Genomic DNA, 22820 nt, shown 5'->3' on the forward strand with positions numbered 1-22820 from the left:
CCTTGTGGGTGCATTAGGAGCCCAACAAGAGTTCCCCTCCCTTCCCCCTTGCTTCTCTGAGCCTCAGTTTCCCCATCCATATACCAGTAGGAACCTCCTGCCCATCTCGTAGGGCTCGTTGACATGGTGAAATGAGATCCAGATACTGGCTGTCTGTGTAAACTATAAAGTGCTGTCCTGAGTGACTAGTTGATGTTGGGGCCTGAAGCTATCCTTGAGGCTAAAAGAGACTGCTGCTTGCCTGGTGCTCCTTCCGCCAGCCTCCTGCTTTCTGCCTGACTTCCCTCATCCCAGCGACGAACCCTGGAGCTGCCTGCAAATGGGAAAGCTCTTTTGTTAGTTTCCACGGAATGCCCACTGTGCCCATGATCAGAGAGTTTGCGAGCCTAGCTCCGGTCCATGGAACTGGTTCTTCTCGTACATGTAGGAAGTAATGCAGGGTGCTGCCGAATCACTCCACTGCCTGCCTGGCCTCCGAGGAACTTACCAGCTCATGCCAGTTCTAGCTCCAGCCAGTTCTAGCTCCAGCCGGTTCTAGCTCCAGCCGGTTCTAGCTCCAGCCGGTTCTAGCTCCAGCTGGTTCTAGCTCCAGCCAGGAGGAGGAAAAAGGCATACTAGGCCATATTTTATTTCTTTCAATGTTTGTTTACCTGTACACACACACACACACACACACACACACACACACACAGGCAAAACTTATATTACTGTCCAGTGCAGAGCCACATAGATCTGGTTTTGGCCATTGACTGGCAACATGGCAGTGGCCAACTGCAGAGCCACCAGGGAGCAGCCTAATTCTGATGAGTATAACAAAGACGCTGATGGGAAGGAGAGACATGGGTGAGCAGGGACTATGGGGGATCGTGATGGTTGGGAGGGTCCCCGTCGTGGAGCTGGCCAGCCCTGAGTGGGAGCCCCAGCACAGTCCCCTGCTAGCTGTGGCCTCTGGCCAGTCTCCACTTCTCAGAGTCTCAGTGACCCCAGCTGCCACCACCAGGATTGTTGGGGTGTCAGAATGAAAATGGGGGTCATCCCTGGCCCTCAGGGGATATGTGAGCTTTCCCCTCATCAGGAACGGAACAGGTGTGTGCTGCTGTGCAGGCTGAGAGGCGGCAGGAAGTTCTCTCCTGGCAGGGTCGGGTCTTGCTCTGATGACTGCACCAGGACAAACATCCCCAGCCTCTGGGATGCGCACCCACCAGCATCTGCCTGGCAGATTTAACTACCAGCTGAGATGGGCTGTGTTGGGCTCACTAAGTGTGCTCCATAAGTGATGAAATTGGGCAAGTTCTCACCTCTGGAGGCTCTGACCCTGAGTAGCTTTGACCCTGAGTATCTGAAGGAACAGGCAGTTCAGCCTCTGCTTATGACCTGTGTGTGCACACATGCATGAGTGTGGAAGTGTGTCAGTGTGTATTGTGTGAATGTGCATGCAGGTAAGTGGGCATGCCTGGGTGTAAGCACATGGCAATGTGTGTGCGAGTACATGACTGTGTGTTAGTGTGTATGTACAACTGTGTGTGCACATATATGTCCGAGCACATTGGCATGTGTGTGAATGTGAGTGTGAGATTGTGTGCTTGCATGACTGTGCATGCTCACTCTGTTTAGTCTTAGGGGAAATAGCAGGCAATCTGTAAGAAAATGACTGCGTAAGTTTCATGGGTGGAGGCTTATGATACTGTTAGAGTCTGTCTTAGTCTGTTGGTGCTGCCATAACAAAGATACCATAGCCTGGGTGGTTCATAAACAACAGAAACATTTCTAACAGTTCTAGAGCTAGGAAGTCCAAGATGAAGGTGCCAGCAGGTTCAGTGTCTGTTGAAGGCCCTCTTCCTGGTTCACAGGTGGCGACTTCCTGTTGTATCCTCACGTGGGGGAAGGGGCAAGAGAGCTCTCATGGGCCCTTCTTCTAAGGGCACTAATCGCATTCATGGGGGCTCCACCCTCATGACCCCATCACCTCCCAAAGGCCCCACCTCCTAACACCATCATCTTGGGGTTAGGGTTTCCACATATGAATTTGAGGGGACACAGCCATTCCATCTGTGACCATCCTCAATCAGCCTTCTCTCCGCAGGGCTGCAAAGGAGGGTGCTGCCAGATTCATAAGAGAAGACACATTGTAACATCCATGGCACACAGGCACTAGGTTGGGAGCCATTTCGAAACAGCACTCAGATCGGGTTTCAAACCCCAACTGTGCCCTTCAGGAGCTGTGTGACTTGGGTGTTCCTTCATTTCTTATTCAAGCACACAGCTGGCATCTACGTGCCTGCTGTGTGTTGGGAAGATAGAAACAGAGGGGTGAGCCCCTGTGATATTAGGTAGGCAGCTTTCCCTCCCAGGGCCTCATTTTTCTCACTGGTGAAATGAGGGCAGGGGCTCCTCCACTGGAGTTACTTTGTGGGGTCAGTAAGGTGAACAGTTACAGTCTCTTGCACAGCCCCTGAATGTGGTTTAGAAGTCAGTGCTCTGTTCCATCCCTTCAGCTTCCTCTTCCCTGGTTTTGACTGGCAAATAGTCATCACCTTCTGAAGTCATTAAGAGAATGTCTTTTGAAACTATTATGATGCCATTAAAACTGACTTTTGACCCAGTGTCTTTTAAACAAGCTGACCATTCAGTGAGGATTTGCCAGGCTCCTGTGTGATCCATCCTTTTGGGGCCAGGGCCTGTGGGGGCCAGAGCCGGACATGATGGAACTAGCTCTGAGGAGCTCATGTTCAGGTGGGATCAGTCTTCTGGAATGACAGTTCTAAGCACCTTCCAACTATTAACTCGTTTAATCGTTAATTATTGCCATTTCCTAGATGATGCACCGGGGATGTTAAGTAGCCAAGGAACATGGCAGGGCCACTGGGATAGAGGGCTGTTAGAAAAGTCAGGGTGGAGTACAGACACAAATTAGAGAATTTAAGAGGCACCAACAAGAGTATGGGCAGTTTAGGGAGAAATGGAATTAGCATGGAGCAGGGGCTTACTAGGGAGGAATGATGGGAGGAGGCACCTCCTTCCTGCTGCTCCTGCTGCGTGCCAGCCTGGGCTGGGAGCGTCATGCCATCAGCACCAGTATTTACTCCAGCCCTGTGAGGCTGGCAGCAGGGTCCCCCTAGCGGGGCTGAAAGGTGCAGTGGTGAGGAGGAGGATGGTGGGGGCTGGAGTCCTGGCCCCACTACTTCCTGGCTGTGTGACCGTGGGCATGTTACTTACTCTCTCTGGCCCTCCATTTATTCATCATTAAAATGGGATTAGGGGCCAGGTACTGGTGGCTCACACCTGTAACCCAAGCACTTTGGGAGGCCGAGGTGGGTAGGTCACTTGAGCTCAGGAGTTCAAGACCAGCCTGGGGAACATGGCGAAACTCCGTCTCTACAAAAAATACAAAAATTAGCCAGGCGTAGTGGCATGCGCCTGTAGTCCCAGCTACTTGGAGGGGCTGAGGTGGGAGGATTGCTGGAACCTGGGAGGGTCGAGGCTGCAGTGAGCGGAGACCGTACCACTGCACTCCATCCTGGGTGACAGAGTGAGACTCTGTCTCTAAATAAATGAATAAAATGGGGGGAATGGTAGTCCCTACTCCATAGGGCTGTTGTGAGGATCTAGTGAGGTCAACGTTCATGAAGGACTTTGGTGCTGAGCACATGTTTCTGAGAAAGGGTGACCTGGTCAGGCTCACTGGGGTGGTAAGTGGCAGAGCTGGGCTTCTCCATGTCTCCACTGTGATATTAGGCAGGTGTACGCAGTTGCTTCACGTCCAACCACACCCCCTCACACGCGTGCAGACCAGCCAGTGTGGCATACCACGCACATTTCTGCTGCACCTTTCCCCACACAGTACCTACCGCCTGGCGTGCCTCTCTGCCCATCTCCATCTTTTTGATACTCTGCTTTCCACCTAAATCCGAACTGAAATCCCAGACCTCACTAGCTAATGGGTACACAGGGTCACTGCTCTGCTACTGCTGGAGCTGCTTCTAGTGCACGCCCCAGTTACTCGCTCATGGCTGCTACCCCCCGGTCAGGGTTCGAGAGTCCCTTTTGTCCATGATGGGTGACGAGGGCATACCCGGAACGGAGGGCTAATTAAATCACACGCTGAGGTTTGTAGAACACGGGACGCTTCATTAGGCTCTGTGCGAACGAGCGTGCCCAGCCTGCTCCCAGTACCCCAGCAGACTCGAGCCTGGTATAATCACAGCTCACACTCAGCTTCATCAGCTCGCTGAGGCCGTGGGGATGGCTCCCACCTTTGCGCTCTAAAAAGAGTGGGCGTGAGGCCTGGGAGCCTCCTTCTGAGCCTGGGTGTCTGCCCTGAGCCAGCCTGCCCAGTGGTGTGGAGCTGGAGCCCCCTCTGCTTAAGTAAAGGCCTCTGAGGGACACATGTCATGCAGATGGTGACACCAGACTGGCCCGCTTTAAACTCTACTTGCTGAGAGCAGATTTTCCCGAACCCTGAAAGCAGGGAAGGCTTCAGTTGGAGGCGAAAATGGAACTTTCATCCACCAGATGTTAGATAAGATAGGAAGGGTGTTCCAGGCAGAGGGCAAAGTCTGGGCAAAGGCTTGGAGGATAAAAGAGGACTGCGTGTTTGGGGAGCGGGGTGTGTTCCCTGGGGCCAGAGACCTGAGTTCTCCTCTTAGCTCTATCCCCAGCTCCACCCATGACTTGGGGTGAGTCCTGAACCCCGACCAACCTCAGTGTCCCCAGGGCTGGGATATGGGGGGTGGCAGCCTCTGGTCTGTGGTCACAGGGAGTCTCGGCTGTGGTGCTTCTGTGCCTCCCTCTCGCTACTCTTTGGCCAGTGACGGTAGCACTTTACTCTCCTGCAGCGAGACCTGTCCCCAGTGCCTGCCTCCTCCAGTCCTCTTCCTCACAGGCTGGCTGCTCTGGGCACATCTCAGGTCAGCCCCAAAAGGTGGGCTGAGCTGTTATTTGGGGCGTGGGGCTCTCAGTCCCTCCGTTCCACGCTAGTGGGCCTGGGGCCTGGCATCACTGGCCTGTCTTCCAGGAAACTCACTGACACCATCCTGAATGGGTCTTATTTTCTCTCTGGCCTGGGAGTCAGCTGCACTCTCACAAGTCCTAGACCAAGGTGACATTGTTTCATTTTTGTCTTTCTCCTTTGCTTTATGGTATATTTTTAAGCATAAAATGTATTTATTTTTAAAATAAAAGTTCGTTATAAAATGATGCCTTGATTACCTTCCTGCAATATAGCAATTATTTGGTCGTATAGTTCCTGTTCTCTGTATTTTGTGTAATAAAATGGACCCAATGGGTGCTGCACAATGCTGGGTGCCACAGGGAACACACACTGCTATTTTCTCCCGGATTTAAAAAAATTTAATTCCAGTATGGTCCTTTTATATGTGCTTTCACTCTAGCTGTTTGCCTACATCTCCACAGTTTTAATTGTCCGGGGTGGTGAATAAAATGCAACACTTGGCATCTTTTAATGTTTAAAAAAATCAACAAGTATTTTATTTAAAATAAAAGGTGAATATTTGTAATCCCAAAAAAAGCCACAGGATCCTTGAGAGGCCCTCGAGACAGTGACACCCCTGACCAGCTCCAGTCCCCTGTCCACTCCCCAGGCTCCATTCTCTGTACCCACTGCCTCTGCATCCTCCGCCCTTGGAGTTTCTCAGGGTGGCCCGCAGATCACCTGTGGCCCAAGTGCTCAGGGGCTTGTTTAAAATTCAGATTCCCAGGCCCCGCCCAGGCTTGCAGGAGCCAGGGTCAAGAAATCCAAATACTAATTAAGCACGCTGTAATTGCCCTGCAGCTGAGGTCTGAAACCACTCGCCTGCTCTGGATTGTCTGTGCTCCGGGGTGGCCTCAGTTTATACCATCCTACCTCCCCAATGAATCCTTACTGCTCACTGTGGCCCAGGTTCTCACGCATCCTGGGAGAGAAAGATGATTGGCTCAGTTCTCTGGGCGGCCTGGTGATTGGCTGCCTCTAGGAGGGTGTGGCTACTTCTTGATCCAATCAGTGGAGGGCAGCATGGGAGTGTGCTCATGCAGTGAAGAACCTGTACTGGGGGCAGTTAGGCACCAGGGAAGGGGAGGAGGAGAAACCAGTTCTACTGTCTGTATCAGCTCATCTAACATTTGGCCCCTTGTGGGGGTTTTTGCATCCTTTTGGGGGTCTGGGTCTCTTTTGGCACTTTAATTTCTTGTTAACCAACCCAAGAGCACATACAACTTAATTTTTAAATTCCCAATAATTTCCAGCATCCTCTAAGTTAGTGCTGAGCAATAGAAATGTAACGGAAGCTATATGTGTAATTTTAAAACTTCTGATAGCCACATTATCCAAGTAAAAAGAAACAGGTGAAAGTAATTGTAATAATTTATATATCCAAAATGGTATAAACTGTAATCAATCTAAAAGTAATTGAGACATTTTATATTCATTTTTCATATTAAATCTTTAAAATTCGGTGTGTTTTATGCTTATCATCCATCCCAGCTCAGACTATACACATTTCAAGGGCTCATTAGCCACCCATGGCTGGTGGTCCCTGTACTGGATGGTGCAGCACTAAATGATGGCTTTACTTGGTATCCTTGGGGAAGTACATATTTTTGAACCCATTTTGCCCACTTTTGAATAGTTTAAGAACTTCCCAGTCCATTTGTCTAAGGGTATTTGACTTCTAAATGTTGCGTTTCTTGGCTGGACTCAGTGGCTCACATCTGTAATCCCAGCACTTTGGCAGGCGGATCACTTGAGGTCAGGAGTTTAAGACCAGCCTGACCAACATGGTGAAACCCCATCTCTACTAAAAATACAAAAAAAATAATTAACCTGGTGTGGTGGTGGGTGCCTGTTGTCCCAGCTACTTGGGAGACTGAGGCAGGAGAATCGCTTGAACCAGGAAGGTGAGTTTGCAGTGAATTGGGATTGTGCCACTGCACTCCAGCCTGGGCAGCAGAGTGAGACTCTGTCTCAAAAACAAAACAAAACAAAACAAAACAGTTGAGTTTCTAGCGATAAATGCTCCTAAAATCTGCTGGAGTTTTGCAGGATTAGTCCATTCATCCTGACTTCTTGTGTCCTGTTTTTGCTGGGTCATTGTTGACTTCCACCACTCGCCTCACACTTTTAAGGCCACGTAACACGCCATCAACATTCATCTCTGATTAATGAGCTTGTTAGTTTCTTGCAGTGGCTGCCATAACATATTATCATACATTTGGTTGTTTAAACAGCAGAAACTTATACTATTCCTGTTCTACAGTCCAGAAGTCCAAAATCATGGTGTCCACAGGACTGCATTCCCTCTGTAGCCTGTAGGGGTAGATTCTTCCTTCTCTAGAGGCTGCCAGCATCTCTTGGCTTTATGGCCACATTGCTCTAATTTCTGCTTTGGTTTTTACATCACCTCCTCCTCTTTCCCCTGTGTCTTCTCCTCTGTGTGTCTCTTATAAAGCCACTTGTCCCTGCATTTAGGGCCTACTCAGATAATTCAGGATGATCTTCTCATCTCGAAATCCTTAATTACATCTTCAAAGACCGTTTTTCCAAATAAGGTCACATTCACAAGTTCCAGGGATTAGAATGTGGACATATCTTTTGTTTCTTTATTTTATTTTTTATATTTATTTATTTATTTTGAGAGAGAGTCTTGCCCTGTTGCCCTGGCTGGAGTGCAGTGGCGCGATCTCAGCTCACTGCAGCCTCTGCCTCCCAGGTTCAATGGATTCTCCTGCCTCAGCCTCCCAAGTAGCTGAGATTACAGGCGTGCACCACCATACCTGGCTAATTTTTTTCTTTCTTATTTTTTTGTCTTTTCTTTAGTAGAGGCAGGGTTTTCATCCAACAGATGTTAGACAGAATGTTGCCCAGCCTGGTCTTGAACTCCTGGGCTCAAGCGATCCACCTGTGTTGGCCTCCCAAAGTGCTGGGGTTACAGGCGTGAGCTCCCCACCAGTCAAGAGTGTGTACATATCTTTTGTGGGGCACCATTTAACCCATTGCAGCGAGGTGTCAGTGTTTTAGAAAAACTTTATTTTTCTAAGCTTTGAAATGCATAAAATGATAGTGAGTTATAAAAGACCAGCTTCCCCATGGAAGGTGCTGGTCCACACTGGCTGGGCTTTAGATCCCTTTGGCCAGGACTAGATGGGAGTCAATTTGAAGAAGAAGCACATCAGACACATTCAGGAAGGCAAACCCAAAGATAGCAGAAAGGCAAGAATGTCTCAAATGGTTCAAAAATAAATATGTTAGTTCTTGTAATGTGCTCTGAATAGGGTGAGGCTCAGCACAAGCACTTAATAAATGCTCAATTTAATTGTGGGAATTGTAATTCTCATTATTATATATTTGTGTCCCTACCCTATATCTCTGTGATTAATGAGACTGGTAATAGGTAAGTGAAGGGAAAAAGATCCCCCCCACCCACCACCAGGATACAAAACAAAGAATCGAGCCACATGCCAAATCCATAGGTCACCAAATGGGTTTTGATGACAAAACCTTTCATTCTGGACTCTCCCTGCCCCTCCGCAAAGCCGTTCCCCATAGCCACGCTTGTCTGTGGCTGGCTTTATAGGCCCATCCTTCTTTTATATGATCATCAAGATGGCACTAATTTGGGTTTGCAAATGAGGTTTTCGTGATGTTGTCATGTCAGCATCTGGATTCAAGAGGGGCTGCTTCCCAGACCCTGACCCTCCCCTGTGGCCCAGGAGCAGGCCCAGCCCCTCCCTCCATCTAATCACTCCCCCAGGAACCTGGGGGATTCGCTAATGGGCCCAGAAAGCCGTAAAGAGTAATGAAAGTGCTGTGTGACTGCTCTGCACGGGATTGCCCTTGGGGTCCCTTCCTCATAATTAAATTGGGAATCCTCCTTCTGCCTCTGAGCTGGAAGAGAGGGTTTTATCCTCCCTGTGGTCTGTTCATCCCTTCTCCCCCCCCATTCATTTGTTCAGCACTTATTATCCAGTTATTGTTTATCAAGCCACAGTTGAATGCCTGCTGAGAGCCAGTTTAGGGCACTGAGCTTCCTGTTCTCAACAGGCAGAGGTGGGAGCAGCCAGGCTGCTGTGGGAAGGGCAGAGTGGCCATGGAGCCGCCCTGAGCCAGCTCTGCCGTGTGGGAGGTCTGCGACCTGGGGAACCCGCTCACTTGACTTCCTCATCTGTAAAATGGGAAGACTGATTATAATAGCAGCTACCTTCCAGGGTGGCTGCGAGGATTACAGGGGATGATGGATATAAAGTCCCACACACTGCCAGGCACAGGGTGGTAATAGCAGCCCTCAGTCTCATATCCCACTTATTTTGTGCCCGACACACTTCTGAGCATCTTATGTCTATTCACTCACTTAATCTGCCCAGTAACTCTAGGAAGGAGGTCATGTCCGTGGTTCTTACTTTGCTGATGAGGCAGTTGAGGTAGGCAGAGGTGCGGTGCCTTGCTCAAGATGGCACAGTGGAAGGGCACGGGGCCTGGCGGACCTGACCGCAGTTGGCGCTCCCTTGTCTGCCTCTCAGCACGCATGGAACCCCCTCACCTGCTCTGCCCACTGTGTCTCAGAATCTCCACTGCCATTTGCGGGCGCCCTGAATCCACCTCGCTTTTCCATGCCTCCCCGCCTTTGTGCTTGGTGCAGACCCCTGCTTCCTCATGGGCACCTGCCTCCTTAGAACCCCCCTTGGAGTCCGTTAAATACAGATTCCTAGGCCCCACGCCAGGGTCCCTCCACAACTCAGAATTTCCAGGGACCATGATTTCCTAATGAGCCCCTCCGGTGATTGCTTTCTCAGTAGGCAACTTAAGGCCGTCCCTCCAGACCTTTAGAGTGACAAGCGTGCTACCCGGGTGCTTCACAACTGATATTGTAAGTGTTCAACCAAGGGTAGGAAGTGAACACACTTTGTGTCTGCAAAGTGCTGTGCAGACAAGCGAGGTTAGGAGCAGCTGGCACCCCTCCCCAAGGGTTTCCGTGCCCCTGGTGAGACAGGGTAGGAGCACCTGCAGGTAGCTGCCTTCTTGGCCATGGAAGAACAAGTTCAACAGGGTGCCTGTCTGTGCCTGCCCCTTGCTGGGCGCACGGACCTTGCACTTCAGGGACATCAAGGCACCTTCAGCCGGGCTTTAGGGAACTTGTGTATGGGGGGGGACCTCTAAGGACCTTTCCTGTCCCAAAGAGCTCCCCAGAAGTCTGTTGCAGTGCCCAGCACCCCAGCCTCATGGTTAAGGTAGGCAGTCCCTAGGAGTCCCCTTCCTGGGACACCAACTCTCCTGGTGAGAACAAATGCTGAGCACCTCAGCATGAGATGGGTACAGTCAGGGACACCACAGGCAGGTCAGGTCACAGACAAGGTCACACAGCTAGGTGGTGGTAGGTTGGAGAGAGAGGGCAGTCCCCTGGCTCCCATTCCAGTGCTCTTTTTTCCCGTGACAGTGACGGGTGAAATGGCACAGTGTATCCTTGTCAGGCAGGAGGGGGTTTGTTGTTGTTGTTGTTGTTGCTGTTGTTGTTTTTTTTGAGGCAGAGTTTCCCTCTGTCGCCCAGGCTGGAGTGCAGTGGCGTGGTCTCTGCTCACTGCAACCTCCGCCTCCCGGGTTCAAGCGATTCTCCTGCCTCAGCCTCCTGAGTAGCTGGGATTACAGGTACACACCACCACGCCCAGCTAACTTTTGTATTTTTTGTAGAGACCATGTTGATCACCGTGTTGGCCAGGCTGGTCTTGAACTCCTGACCTCAAATGATCCCCCTGCCTCAGCCTCCCAGGTTGTATTTTTAATCCTCCACAACTAAATACTCATGTCAGTGGAAAGGTTCCAAGCTCTTTAAAGACAGCGTCAGCCAGCGTGCTCCCAGGGGAGGCCAGGGTAGGATTTGGGAAACCTCCATGGGCGTGGGGACCTCTTGCAGCCCGGCCCCTGGAGCACAGCCTCACCCGCCGTTAACAGAGCTGGGATTGAAGTGTGATTTCGGTTTCTTTTTCTTTTTTTCTAATCAAATGAAAACGCTTAGGAGGCGGGAAGTGAGGAGGAAGAGGTCAGGGAGTAATTCTTGTTGCCAAACCAGTTGCTAAGGGGCTCCGCTCCGCTCCCAGCATTTCTGTCTCTGAGGCTCCAACCTCTGAGATGATCAATCCTCCCATTTCAGCCAGATGAGAATTGCTGTGAGCCCTGCCTTTTGTTAATATTTTGCATGAGAGCGACAGCCCAGCCAGCGGCAGTAATCTCCCACCCACGTGGGAAGGCACCCACTGTCCTGCCGTGTGCATAATTGAAATCCTCAGATTGCTCAGTGGTTCTAATTAGCTCAAAGTGGCCCCTTCTGGCCTCAGTGGAAATTACGGCCCTCCTGCCGCCTGGTCTTACTAGCTGGTCCTTGAAGGTGTGAGTGAGCCAAGAGATGTGCAGAGCCTAGCACTCCCTCTGCTGTATCAGTCTTTCTCGATCTTCATGGCTTTGCAGAGGGGGCAGTTGAGGCCTCTAACTGCTGTTGAGGTCCTGCCTCACTCCTCTCTGCCACCACTCTCCACGGGATAGGTGTTCCAGCTGGGCACTTCCATGCCCCTTCCACCTGAATGCCTCCCACTAGCAGTGTCTCTGCTCTTTCTGACCTTTCAGGTTACGCAGTGCCTCCTACTCCAGGAAGTCATCCCTGATCCCCAAGCTGGGCCCTCAGAATCCCCATGTGTCGCTCCATAGCAGCCCTGACCATGCCATATGGTTCTTGTTTACATCTATGACTGCCCCATGAGACTGGGAGCCCCTAGGGGGCAGAAGCCATTCCATGTCCCACCTACTCCTGGCCTAGTGCGGTCGCATAGGACGTGTCTACAGAAATGGAGGGTGCGAGGGTGGGAGGAAGGAAGGAAGAAGGAAAAAGGAGAGGAGAGTAAAGAGGGAGGGTGGGCAGGTAGCATCGTGCCCATTTTGCAGGTGAGAACACTGAGTAGACATAACCGGGAAGTGGCAGGGCCAAGCATACCCTTGCCAGCTCATTATACCTTCCCTTCAGCCTAGCACAACTGCTGTTTGATTTGGGAAAACGGGGCAGCTTGTATGAAGAGCCACAGGCAAAGTGGAAAGTGCTGAGGGCTGGAAGTCGGACAGGTGTGGATGCAAAGCCAACCTGCGTACCTGTGGGTACCACTTACCTGCTCCGTGACCCTGGGCAGAGCACCTTTGCCTTCGAACCTTGGCTTTCCTGCCTGTAACGTGAAGATCACTGTCGTCCGGGTGGATTTGAGGAGATGAACAGCAACAGCACATGCTCGTCCCAAACAGTATTCCTCTTATCCTCACTGCAGCCCCAGAAGGTAGTTGATCCTTGCCCCATCGTTAACCTCAATGCGCAGATGAGGATGCCAAGACACAGAGAGGTTGAGCAACTGGCCCAAAGTCACGCAGTGCGTGAGTGACAGAGCCAGGATTTGAGCATGGATGCTTGGCTGTGATATCAGTGCCACTGACTCCACTCTGTTGTGTGAGGTATGAAGGCATCCAGTGCAGTGTCTGGCATCGGCAGGTAGCTTCCATGGTAGATACCCACCGTCCCCCACCAGGTTCTGCCCTTTGAGCAGCAGGAAGATAAACAGTGCTGTTCTCCAGTGTCACTTGTGACTTTCCTCTGTGAGTTCATCGTCAGGGTGCTCCTGAGCTCAGCTGTGGCCACCACTCATTGATGTGGTCCCTGGAGCCACTTGGACAAAATTACAATGACAGAGGGCTCTCAGGCTCATGGGATCACACAGAGGAGGGTAGAGCTCAGAGGGCTATCTCAGACTGGGATGCTTCAGAGGTTAGGTCTTGGTGCTGTGTTTGGCTCCCAGCTGCTCTTTCAGGCCTTGGTCTTGCCCATGCCCTTGGTCTCTGGAAGACTGAATAGCTGCATCTTCTTCATCTGGAAAGTCTCTGGGATGAGTGACTCTAGAATCTCGGATGTTGCCATCATAGCCCATGTCCATAACAACTTACCGTGCAAGCATGTACAGTAATATTGAAAATAAATGTAGAAGTGAAGGAGACAGTCCGAAGATGGCTCCTGACAATCCTCGGAAACCCCTTCATTAGGCCTTGGCCAGAGTTTCTATTTGTGAGTTGCTTTGGTGAAACTGCTTCCTTACCATTAACCACATCCAGGAGATGGAGGGGAAAATCTTCTCCTGGGTGGGTTTTTCTTAGAGGGGCAGGCCAGCTGAATAATGGGAGTACTAATATTTCCAAGACGATTAATGATTAAAATGTTGAATAAAATTTGAGACTTGTTTTCATGTTCATATTTTATAGTCCAGAAGTTCTTTCTATGATGTGCTCATAGATATTTTATTTGGCCTTGGGTTAAATGTCAGTTTCCATATCCTGCCGTGTGCCACTTGATCGAGTTGTGTGTGGGACACGTCTCTACTTTCGACACACTGTCTGTATGAGTGGCGGCCCTTCTACCCCTTGAAATGTTCCAAAACTCCCAGCTCAGTTTTCCTTCCGCATCCCCATGACCACATGAGCAGAAGCGAAGCATGACAGAGAGGTTTGAGAAGCCAGCCAGCCAGCTAGCGATGGCTCAGTTCATTTCTGAGACATTTGCATTCAGGGGTCCCATTGGCCAACCTGGACTTCTCCTTTGAGCTCTAGGCATCTTGTGATGAATGGCATAAGCCTTAGAACATGGGAGAGGCTTGGATGGGCTAGGAGCTCCAAGCACTGAGGAATGTTGCTTGCATCAATAGATGCCTTAGTTACTTAGGTCAATAGACACCTTAGTTGCTTAGATCAATAGATGCCTTAGTGGAGCAAACGCCCGAATCACCCAACGTACTTTTAGGGCAATGGTTGCCAACCTTTTTGGTCTTAGGATCACTTTTTACACTCTTAAAAATTATTACGGCTCCCAAAGAGGTTTTGTGTATGTGGGCTATATCCTTCAATATTTGCCAAATTTGAAATGAAAACTCAGACAGTTAAAAAGATTTATATATGAATTCATTGAAAAATAAAAAGAGTAAACCCATTGCATGTTAACGTAAATACTATTTTTTTGGAAAATAACTATGTTTTAAAAAGTGAGAAGAGTGGCATGTGTATCAGTCTCTTTAATCTCTAGCTTAATAGATGATGGCTGGATTCTCACATCGGCTCCTGCGTTCAGTCTGTTGTGATGCATTGTTTGGTTGAAGTGTTGTTGACCATCTATCCTCAAACAGATGAGTAGTTGGAAAAGGGAGAACCCCACAATCCCCTGAAAGGGTCTTGGGGACCCTTAGAGGTACTTAGACCACAGTCTTAGAACTGCTGATTTAGGTGATGGGTGAAACTCAAGACGAAGACAAAAGAGGAAACATTTCAACCCCAGGAGACTTCAGTGCATTGATGTGCATTGACTTAGGATCATTAAAGCCCTAACTGAACCCAACATAGAGACAGCAGGAAACACAGCAGTGGCTGGCTTGACTTCAGGCTCCCATCAAAGACCCCCATCTTTGGCTCAACTGTCCCCAGTGATTTCAATCAGCCACAGACTTCCCTTGTCCAGCTGGACTGGCCATTCTGCATTTGACTCTCTGTCAGCTGATTTTCTCTGACCCACTGATTTTCAGGCTGTTGAATTACCCATTAGCTCACCTGAATCCCTAATGCCACATCTAAACGGTCCTCACTCTACCTTTCTCAGCATCCGAGAATGTTCTATAAAAGGCCTCTTCCATGGAGGTGGGCAGCCTTGGGCATCTCCCAGGGTCAGCTCAGGCTGCCCACGCTGGCTATGGCTTCCTCCTGGCCCCTGGAAGCTGTGTGCACCTGGGAGAGTGAGGTGATTGTTAATTTATTCAGCGTGCAATTAATGAATTCTACCATGTGCCTGGCACGATACATTTCTTATGCCAAGGCTCGGGTGGATCAGACCACCTTGGACAAATCTGGATGAACTTGTGGTCGATCAATGATCTTAGTTGATGAAAAATGCACCAAATGACTGTTTCCTCTAGTGCGATTGCTTGGGTGGTCAACTCAATTACGTTTAGGGGATTAAATTAGCAGCTTGCTGGAAGTTTCAGATGAGAGCAGGTGGCTGCTGGCACTCCTTCTCCCCTCTTTTCTTTCTTTCCCTTTTACTACAAACAAAGACTTTTCAAACCTTTACTAAGTACAATAAATGCCATCCACTTAAAGTGTAGACTTCCATATTCTTAGAATTGGCAAGCTATGTATATATTTGTGAAATCACCCCCATAATTAAGATTTGGAGCGTGGCCTTCACCCGCAAAATGTTTCCTGTTCTCTGTATGGTCCATTCCTGTCTCTGCCCTGCACCCTGGGTAGCCAGTGATTTGCCTTTGGTCACTGTAGGATAGTCTGCACTTTTCAGAATTTCATATGAATAGAGTCATAGATGCATGCAATTTTTGGTCTGGCTTCTTTGACTCAGTGTGGTTCTTTTGAGCTTCACCCTGGTTGCTGTGTGTGTCAATGGTTTGTTCCTTTTTCTTTGAGGACTATTCCGTTCTATGGATATGCCATGATTTATTTATTCCTTCTCCTGCTGATGGATATTTGAGTTTTTTTCCAGTTCTGAGCTACTCTGCAGAAAGCTGCTATAAACACATACGTATGTGCCTTTGTGAGTTTGTGAGCTTTCATTACTCTTGGTTACAAGGATGGTTGGGTCGCATGGTAGACACGTGCTTATTTTCACTCTTTAAGAAACTGCCCAGCTGTTTCCCACAGGGCTATCATTGTTCATTCCCCCAGCAGTGTGTGAGGGGCTGTTTCCTCTACATCTTCACCAACTGGATATTATTCGTCTTTTTAATGTTCGCCACTCTGATGGGTGTACACTGGTATGTCATTGTGATTTGCATTTGCATCCTGTGGTGACTGATGACGTTGAGTGCCTTGCCATGTGCTTCCTGACCATTTTTGTATTTTGGTTTGGGAAGTGTCTGCCCAAATCTTTTGCCCATTTTAAATCAAGTTGCTTGTGTTTATATTATTGAGTTGTAAGAGGTCTTTATACATCTGGGCTATAAGGGGTTTACTAGATACATGTACTACGAATATTTTCTCTCATTCCATGCCTTGCCATTTTCTTTTCATAACAGTTTCTTTCACATAGCAAAGGTGTAAGCTTTGATAAAGTTCAGTTTGTCAGTTTTTTGCTGTGTTTCATGCTTTTTGTGTCTTGTTTGAAAAATCAAAGTTGCAAGGAGTTTCTTCTATAATGTCTCCTAGAAGGCTCATAGTTTTAGCTTTTATGTTTAGGTAGATGATGCATTTCAATGTCAGTTTGTCAGATGGTGTAAGAGTTGATATTCGTTTTCCCCCAGTCATTTATTGGAAAGACTGTACTTTCCTCATGGAATCGCCTGAGTGCCTTTGACAACAATCTAAGTTCGCCACAGACTTGTGGGTCTAGTTCTGGATTCTCTGTTTAGTTGTATTGATCCATACGTCTGTCCTTTTACTAAGATTGCACTGTCTGTATCACTGTATCTTTATATCAGCTTGGGTAAGCCCTCCAACTGTGTTCCTTTATTTATTTATTTATTTATTGCAGAGTCATTTTGGCTATTGTACGTCTTGTTCTAACAGGAACACATTTTCACTTATTTAATCCTTAGGACCCTCTGAGGCAGGTGTGAATATTAAGCCCATTTTATGGATAAGGAAACTGAGGTTTGGTAAGGATGAGTAACTTTCCCAGGTAACCGAGGAGGAAGCGAGCCTTGTCCCTGGTAGGTCTGGCAGCTGCACTGCCCTCTCTTTGGGTTCCAACCATTCCTGGTACACACCCCTAGCCAAGAATTTGTGAGGCTGAAATGAGTGTGTTGGTTTCCTTGTCTGTCTCCCTCTGAGTCATTGACACCACGAAGGTAGAAACTGGACACTGACTTCCGGGCTCCCCACTGTGGACCTGGTGCAGAGTGGGCACTGGTGAATGTTGGGGGAATGGCTGAGGTCCCCACTAGCCCAGGATCTCAGTTGGGAGCTGCCATGCTGGTGAGGAAGTGGAGGAAGGACCCTATGGCCTGAGCTGGCGGTGTGGCCCATGGAAGGCTGTGGCTGTCCTAGGTTGCACATGCACCACCAGCCGTAGGGCCCAGCCTCACCTCCAGACTGGCCCACACCTGCTGATGAGACGGAGACTTCTTATGCTTCTATGAGAGGAGGAGGAAACAAAGGAGGGGGAGGAGGACCAGGGCCTGCTCTTTCCTCCCCAGGCTGGCACAGAGCAGGCTGGGCAGGTGGGGTCCTCTGAAGCTGTGGGACCAGATGTCCCTTCCAGAGGGGCAGACTGGAGGGGAGGGGGTCTTGTATGAGGCCTCTGGTCCAACTTCTGTTTATCCTGCCCCAAAGAGGTCAGTGAGGGACCCCCAGGGCCACCTCTGTTCCACCCTTCACCTCGGCTGGGAGACCCCTGCAGCGCACGGAGCATCCCTCCAGATGTTTCTTTCTAGGCAACAAGATTCTGTTTATCAAGCCAGGCCCCAAGGCTGAGGCCTCCCACTGGCCTGGGGTGATTTTTGGTTCATGGTGAGGAGCAGCGGGGGTACCTGGGGGCCTGGCTGTTATGGGAGCCCGCTCCCTATCCTGGTCTCTGCTGTGCGGGATGGTGTGGCTGGGGGCTTCGTGCAGGATGAGGGTCCTGCCGACTGGGATGTTGGCTTTGGAAGGGCCATGCTGCCCTTATAGGGGCGCCCGTGTGGCTGTGTGAGGAGTCCAAGCTCTGAGGTTGAACACTGGGATTTAAGGATTCCTGCCAGTATGGACTTAGGTGACTCACTTGGCCCAGAGTGAGCCAGAGCTGGCTCACGTCAGTGCGTGGGAGTCAATAGTTACATTTTTAGGAATTTTTTGAGCCAGTTGTTAAACTGTGGGTAGCATGGAAATCAGCCCTGGCTTGAGTGTTCATGCCACGGGCTTGGCAAATACCACAAATCCGGGCCCTCTCTCTACCCGCTCTCAGCCCCAACCCGAAGATCTGATTGTTAACTGCACTGGCAAACCCCTGACTCTGCCTCCTGGAGCCTCAGGTTCCTCATCTGTAAGGGGAAGAGTAATGCCCGTCCCTTAAGGCATCGCCACCCTTAAATGAGATCATGGGTATGACATGCTTGTGAACAGTTTGAGTGTGACACACAAGTGTGAGGGGTGCCCACCACCCTGGCCATTGCCATTGTCCTCCTCATGGCAGCAGCTGGACAATGTGCCCAGGCTGGGAGTTGGTGTCTCCAGGAAAAACTGGAGGAAAGGAGCCCAATAACCCACAGGCAGCAGCTGGGGTAGTGAGGACTCCAAATCTGCCTCTCTCCGTCAGCCCTGCTGAATGTGCCTCTGTTTGCTCATCTTTATAATGGGTGCACTGATCCCAGCTGGGAGGGGAGTGGCGTGCTTAGGGGTACAGGCCACGAGGTACAAGGCATGGCCTGACTGCAGCGCTGTCACTCTCGCGGCTCAGGTGCATGGCTGTCCCACAGTGGAGGGACCAGGGCTGGCCTGATCGGCACTTCATGGCATCAAGAGCACAGGCCCTGGAGTCCACCAGGCACAGGGAAGCAGCCTGCTCCTGGGGGGAGTACAAGTTCAACCCTCGGGAGCTGTGGTCTCCCCGTGTGGAAGTTGGCAGCGTCACGCACCTGCTAGGGCTGCCGCGAGGGTTCGCGCACACTGTGTGATGCTCCTGTGTGAGTTCCCTGGTGACTCAGGTCCCACTGGGGTGGCCAGTGTAACCAGGACAGGAACATCTCCAAAGCCACTTCCTTGTTTGCTGCCTGGTGGCTCAAGCTGAACATCTGTGCCTGTAAGGGGCCCATAGGCCTTGATGCCCTGCGGAGAGGGGGCGCTGCGGGAGGCTGGGACTCACACCAGCCGGGGAGCAAGGCCTGCAGCCGGGGGGCCACAAGGATGCTCCTTGTCAGTAAAGAGGTTCCTCTGGAGAGCAACCGCAGCTCAATCAGGAGGGCCTGCACATTTCACAGGGGAGGAAATCGAGCCTCTGGAGACTGAGCTGCCAGCAGTCACGGGGCCAGTGCACAGCCAGAACTGACCACTCTGTCCTACTGGCGGGTCCATGCCCTTGGCACACCGCAGCAGCCCTGATGACGACAGAGGCTGGACCTGCTGATCAGCCCCTGCTGTGGGGGGTCCCGCCTCTGCCCACACCCCACCCCACACCTTCATAAGGGTGGACTGTCACCCTCTAGTAGACTGTCCTCCAGAGACTGAGACACAGAGCCTCTCCACAAGGAGGGAGGAAAGGGAGGTGGAAACCAGCCTTACCCTGGACACCGGGTGGTCCTTGCTGCATACCCAGCCCCCATTGGTCAGACTGGTCTGGGAGGGCCTGGTCTGGGAGGACATGCCCACAGGGTCCATTTCTGAATTCCCATTGCCTGGCATAAGCTCTGGCACTAAATAGGTCCTTAATTAGGAAACTGAGGCTCAGAGAGTTGTCAGATAAATAAATGGCCTCCTTTGGGGAAATGAACAATGCCCAGGCTGGCCACAGGGAAGGGCAGTGTTAGGATTGGGGAGCGAGAGGGTGAGCCAGGCAGATGGGGCCTTTGTTCAAAGGGCAGTGGGGAGCCATGGAAGGTTTCAGGGAAGGCCACCAGGTGAGGTTTTCATTTTAGAAAAGTCCTTCTGGCTGCTGGGTGGATGGGGTCAAGATGAAGACAGGAAACCCAGAGAGGAGGCAGCTGCAGGCTTGCGGGTGAGAGGTGACCATGGCCAGGCCAGGACGGAGGTAGGGAAGGTGGGTGGAGGGGGGCTGCTGGCTCTGCCAACTGTGGCTCCAGCACCCAGCGCTGGGAATTATGGCCAGAGACAAAGCAGCTTAGAGCCTGACCCCTGCCCTGGAGCAGACAGGCCTGAGAAGGGGGCTCATGGACACGCTGATGTGATGGGACCTGAGAGGTGTTCTTGTTACCAGGCCAGTTTGGCCCCCATCGCCCGCCTGCCGGCTGGGGTCTAAAAAGCTGGCTGCAGCCCCAGCAGAGAGGACAGGGCCTGTGGGACCCCAGGTGCTGGGAGCACAGAAGCCAGCCCAGGCCATCTGGCCCGGCTCAGACTCAAGCTATCGGTCCGCATCAGTGTCAGGCTTCCATGCCCCCCATCCTGGGATGGGAACAGCACATCACAGTTTGCAGAGCCCTGCGGCAGGGGTGGCTCTTATTGCCATTTTGCAAATGGGAAAACTGAGACTCAGAGGTAAAATGACTCTCTGACTCACACAAGCAGGACAGGAGACAGTTGAACCAGGTTCCCCAGCAGCAATTCACCGCATCTCAAACCCTCTCCCTCTCTCTGCCATTGATTAATCTTTCCTTCAGTGCCCACATAGTTCTGTGATTTGCTTTGGGTACATAGTAGCAATAATTATAGCAACAATTTCTAGCAGTTTCTTGGTGCCAGACTCTTCTGTCTTTGTTGCCTCATTGAATCTTCACCACCAATCCCGAATATGAAACCCATTTTAGAGATTTGGAAACTGAGGCCCAGAGACTGTTTATAACTGGCTGAGAATCAGGCAGCCCCACTGAGGTGCTTTACCAGTCACCCCTTTACCAGTGGTTCTCAAACCTTTGCACATCACAGGAGAACCTGTCAGAATGCAGATTCCAGGCCCCAGCAATTCTGGTCCTGTCCGTCTGGGCAGAGCCTTGGGAATCTTCGTCTTTAGCAGAGAAGCCCAGGTGATGGGGTGGGGCTTTCTGGAGCCTGTGTTGCAAGAAAGAAGGCAGGGAGCATGTGATCTTCTCTCGGTCTCCCTCACCTTGACCCTGTCCCATGGCCAGCTGCTGGCCTCGCCTCGGGCTGCCTGGTCACCTTTGAAGGTCCACGGGGGTCCAATGGAGGGTTGGTCGTACTGAAGCCAGACTGGGTGTCATCCCGGCTCCGAGCACAGTCCAGCCTGGCTAGAGTCAAACCCAGCAGCTTGACTGGATCCTCCTGACCACAGACAAATCCACAGCTACCCCGTCCACCCTCCCCCAAGCCCATCTGCCTCTGTGCCAGCCAGGCTGGCAGACACTCCATCAGGCGGGCCCCGCCTGGCCTGGCCAGGGGGAAACTGGCAGCCGCAGCCCCTGGCCTCGCTGATCCCTGTCCCTTGTGCACTGACCATGGGAGGGGCAGTGGCATTCCACACCGGCTCTGGCTCCTGCAGTAGCAGAGCTGGGTGCAGACACAGGTTGGGGGCCGGGGACATGGGGACATTCGTAGGCTCATGACTCCCTTCTCACTCTCTTCTGGGGACTGGGTTTCTGCTGGAAGAGAAAGGGACCAGTCTTAAAAGACACCGTGATTAAAATGGAATTATTATTTCAGCCTTGAAAAAGAATGATGTACTGATCTGTGTCACAACATGGATGAACCTTGAAAACATTCTGCTAAGTGAAGGAAGCCAGGCAGACCCCAAAGGCCCCGTGCTGTGTGATTCTATTTCTGTAAAGTATCCAGAGTAGGCAAAATCCATAGAGACAGGAAGCAGATGAGTGATTTCCGGGGGCTGGGGAGAGGAGGGGATAGGGAATGGCTGCCGACGGATGTGGAGTTTCTTTTTTGGGTGGTGGGAATGTTCTGGGTTTCTTTTTGGGGAGGTGGGAATGTTCTGGCATTAGACTGTGGTGATGGTTGTAGAACTCTGTGAATCTGTTAAAATCCAATCAAGTGTACACTTTATAGTGGTGAATTTCATGTTATGTATATCGTATCTCAACTTTAGAAATGCTAACACAGAAAAGACGAAATCATCATGATGCAACGCCTCTACTCATAGACCTGGAGGGAGGCCCCGAGACAGAAGCCATATAAGGCAGATGAGGGGTGGGGTGAAGGAGAGGTTCCTGTCACCCCCTGTCTGCCCAGCGAGGGTCTGCTTCCTCTGGCACTTACTTAACAAGCCTGAGAGTCACCCATGTGTGAGACATGGGCTGGGCACTGAAGGGTCTACGCCCACCCCTGAAAGAGCTCATCCGTGCTAGAAAGACAGAAGGATGGGGTGGTCATTGAACCTAAGTCAGATCGTGGTTTCCCAGCTCATGCAGAATAAAATCCCCAGGCCTCTCCCGGCCTGCTGGGCGCAGGGCCCCGGCCCGGCCCACCTCTCTGAGCTCATGTCCTGCCCCATCCCATCCCTCTCACATGCACACGAACCTCCTTGCTGGCCTGCAACAGATCAAACTCACCCTACCTCAGGGCCTTTGCTCGTGCTGGTCACCTGATATCTGTGAGGCTCCCTCTCTCATATCCTTCAGGTCTCTGCTCAAATTCTTCTCCTCCAGGAAGCCTTCCCTGGCCTCCCTAGCTAAAACAGCCCCTCCCACCCCTCCCATCCCATTTACCATACTATAGTTTTCATCTTAGCCCTTATATCTCCCTCCAAGAGTTGTTTATTGACATGAAAATTTGCTTATTGGCTGTCTCTCCCATTAGAGAGTGGGCTTTCTCTGGGGTGTGTGCACTGCTGAATTTCCAGTGTATGCAACAGTGCTGAGGGGACAGTAGGTGCTCAGTTAATACTTTTTAATTAAATTTTCTATTGTGGTAGAATATACATGACATAGAATTTACCATATGAACTGTTTTTAAATGTACAATTCAGTGTCATTAAGTATATTCACGTTGCTGTGCACCTGTCACCACCATCCATTTCCAGGACTTTCTCATCATCCCAGACAGAGACTGTACCCGTTAAACAAGAACTCACCATTCATTAATATTCTTTTGAGTGAATAATTGAATGACTAAGTGTATTTCCTGCGTGTCAGTCACGTGCTAGGTGATGCGCCAGTAAACCTGGCCCCTCGGGGGGTGTGTGTTCCCATATCTGTCTTGCAGA

General features: G+C 50.7%; 1 protein-coding gene across 3 annotated transcripts in view; it reads left to right on the top strand.

Annotated features, from left to right (window-relative positions):
• PPP2R2C (protein phosphatase 2 regulatory subunit Bgamma) overlaps positions 1-22820 on the top strand; it is a 232275-nt gene that overhangs the window by 139942 nt on the left and 69513 nt on the right. Inside the window, exon 3 of one of the 3 annotated variants that reach the window (XM_025385948.1) lies at positions 723-843. The exons of the other annotated variants lie outside the window; for them this stretch is intronic. Within the exon in view, the coding sequence (XP_025241733.1) occupies positions 804-843 (40 nt within the window). The 5' untranslated portion in view covers positions 723-803. The remainder of the gene's footprint in view (positions 1-722; positions 844-22820) is intronic. 3 annotated transcript variants of the gene reach the window in all.

The sequence above is a fragment of the Theropithecus gelada genome, chromosome 5, assembly GCF_003255815.1.
Source record: "Theropithecus gelada isolate Dixy chromosome 5, Tgel_1.0, whole genome shotgun sequence".
Lineage (NCBI taxonomy): Eukaryota > Metazoa > Chordata > Mammalia > Primates > Cercopithecidae > Theropithecus > Theropithecus gelada.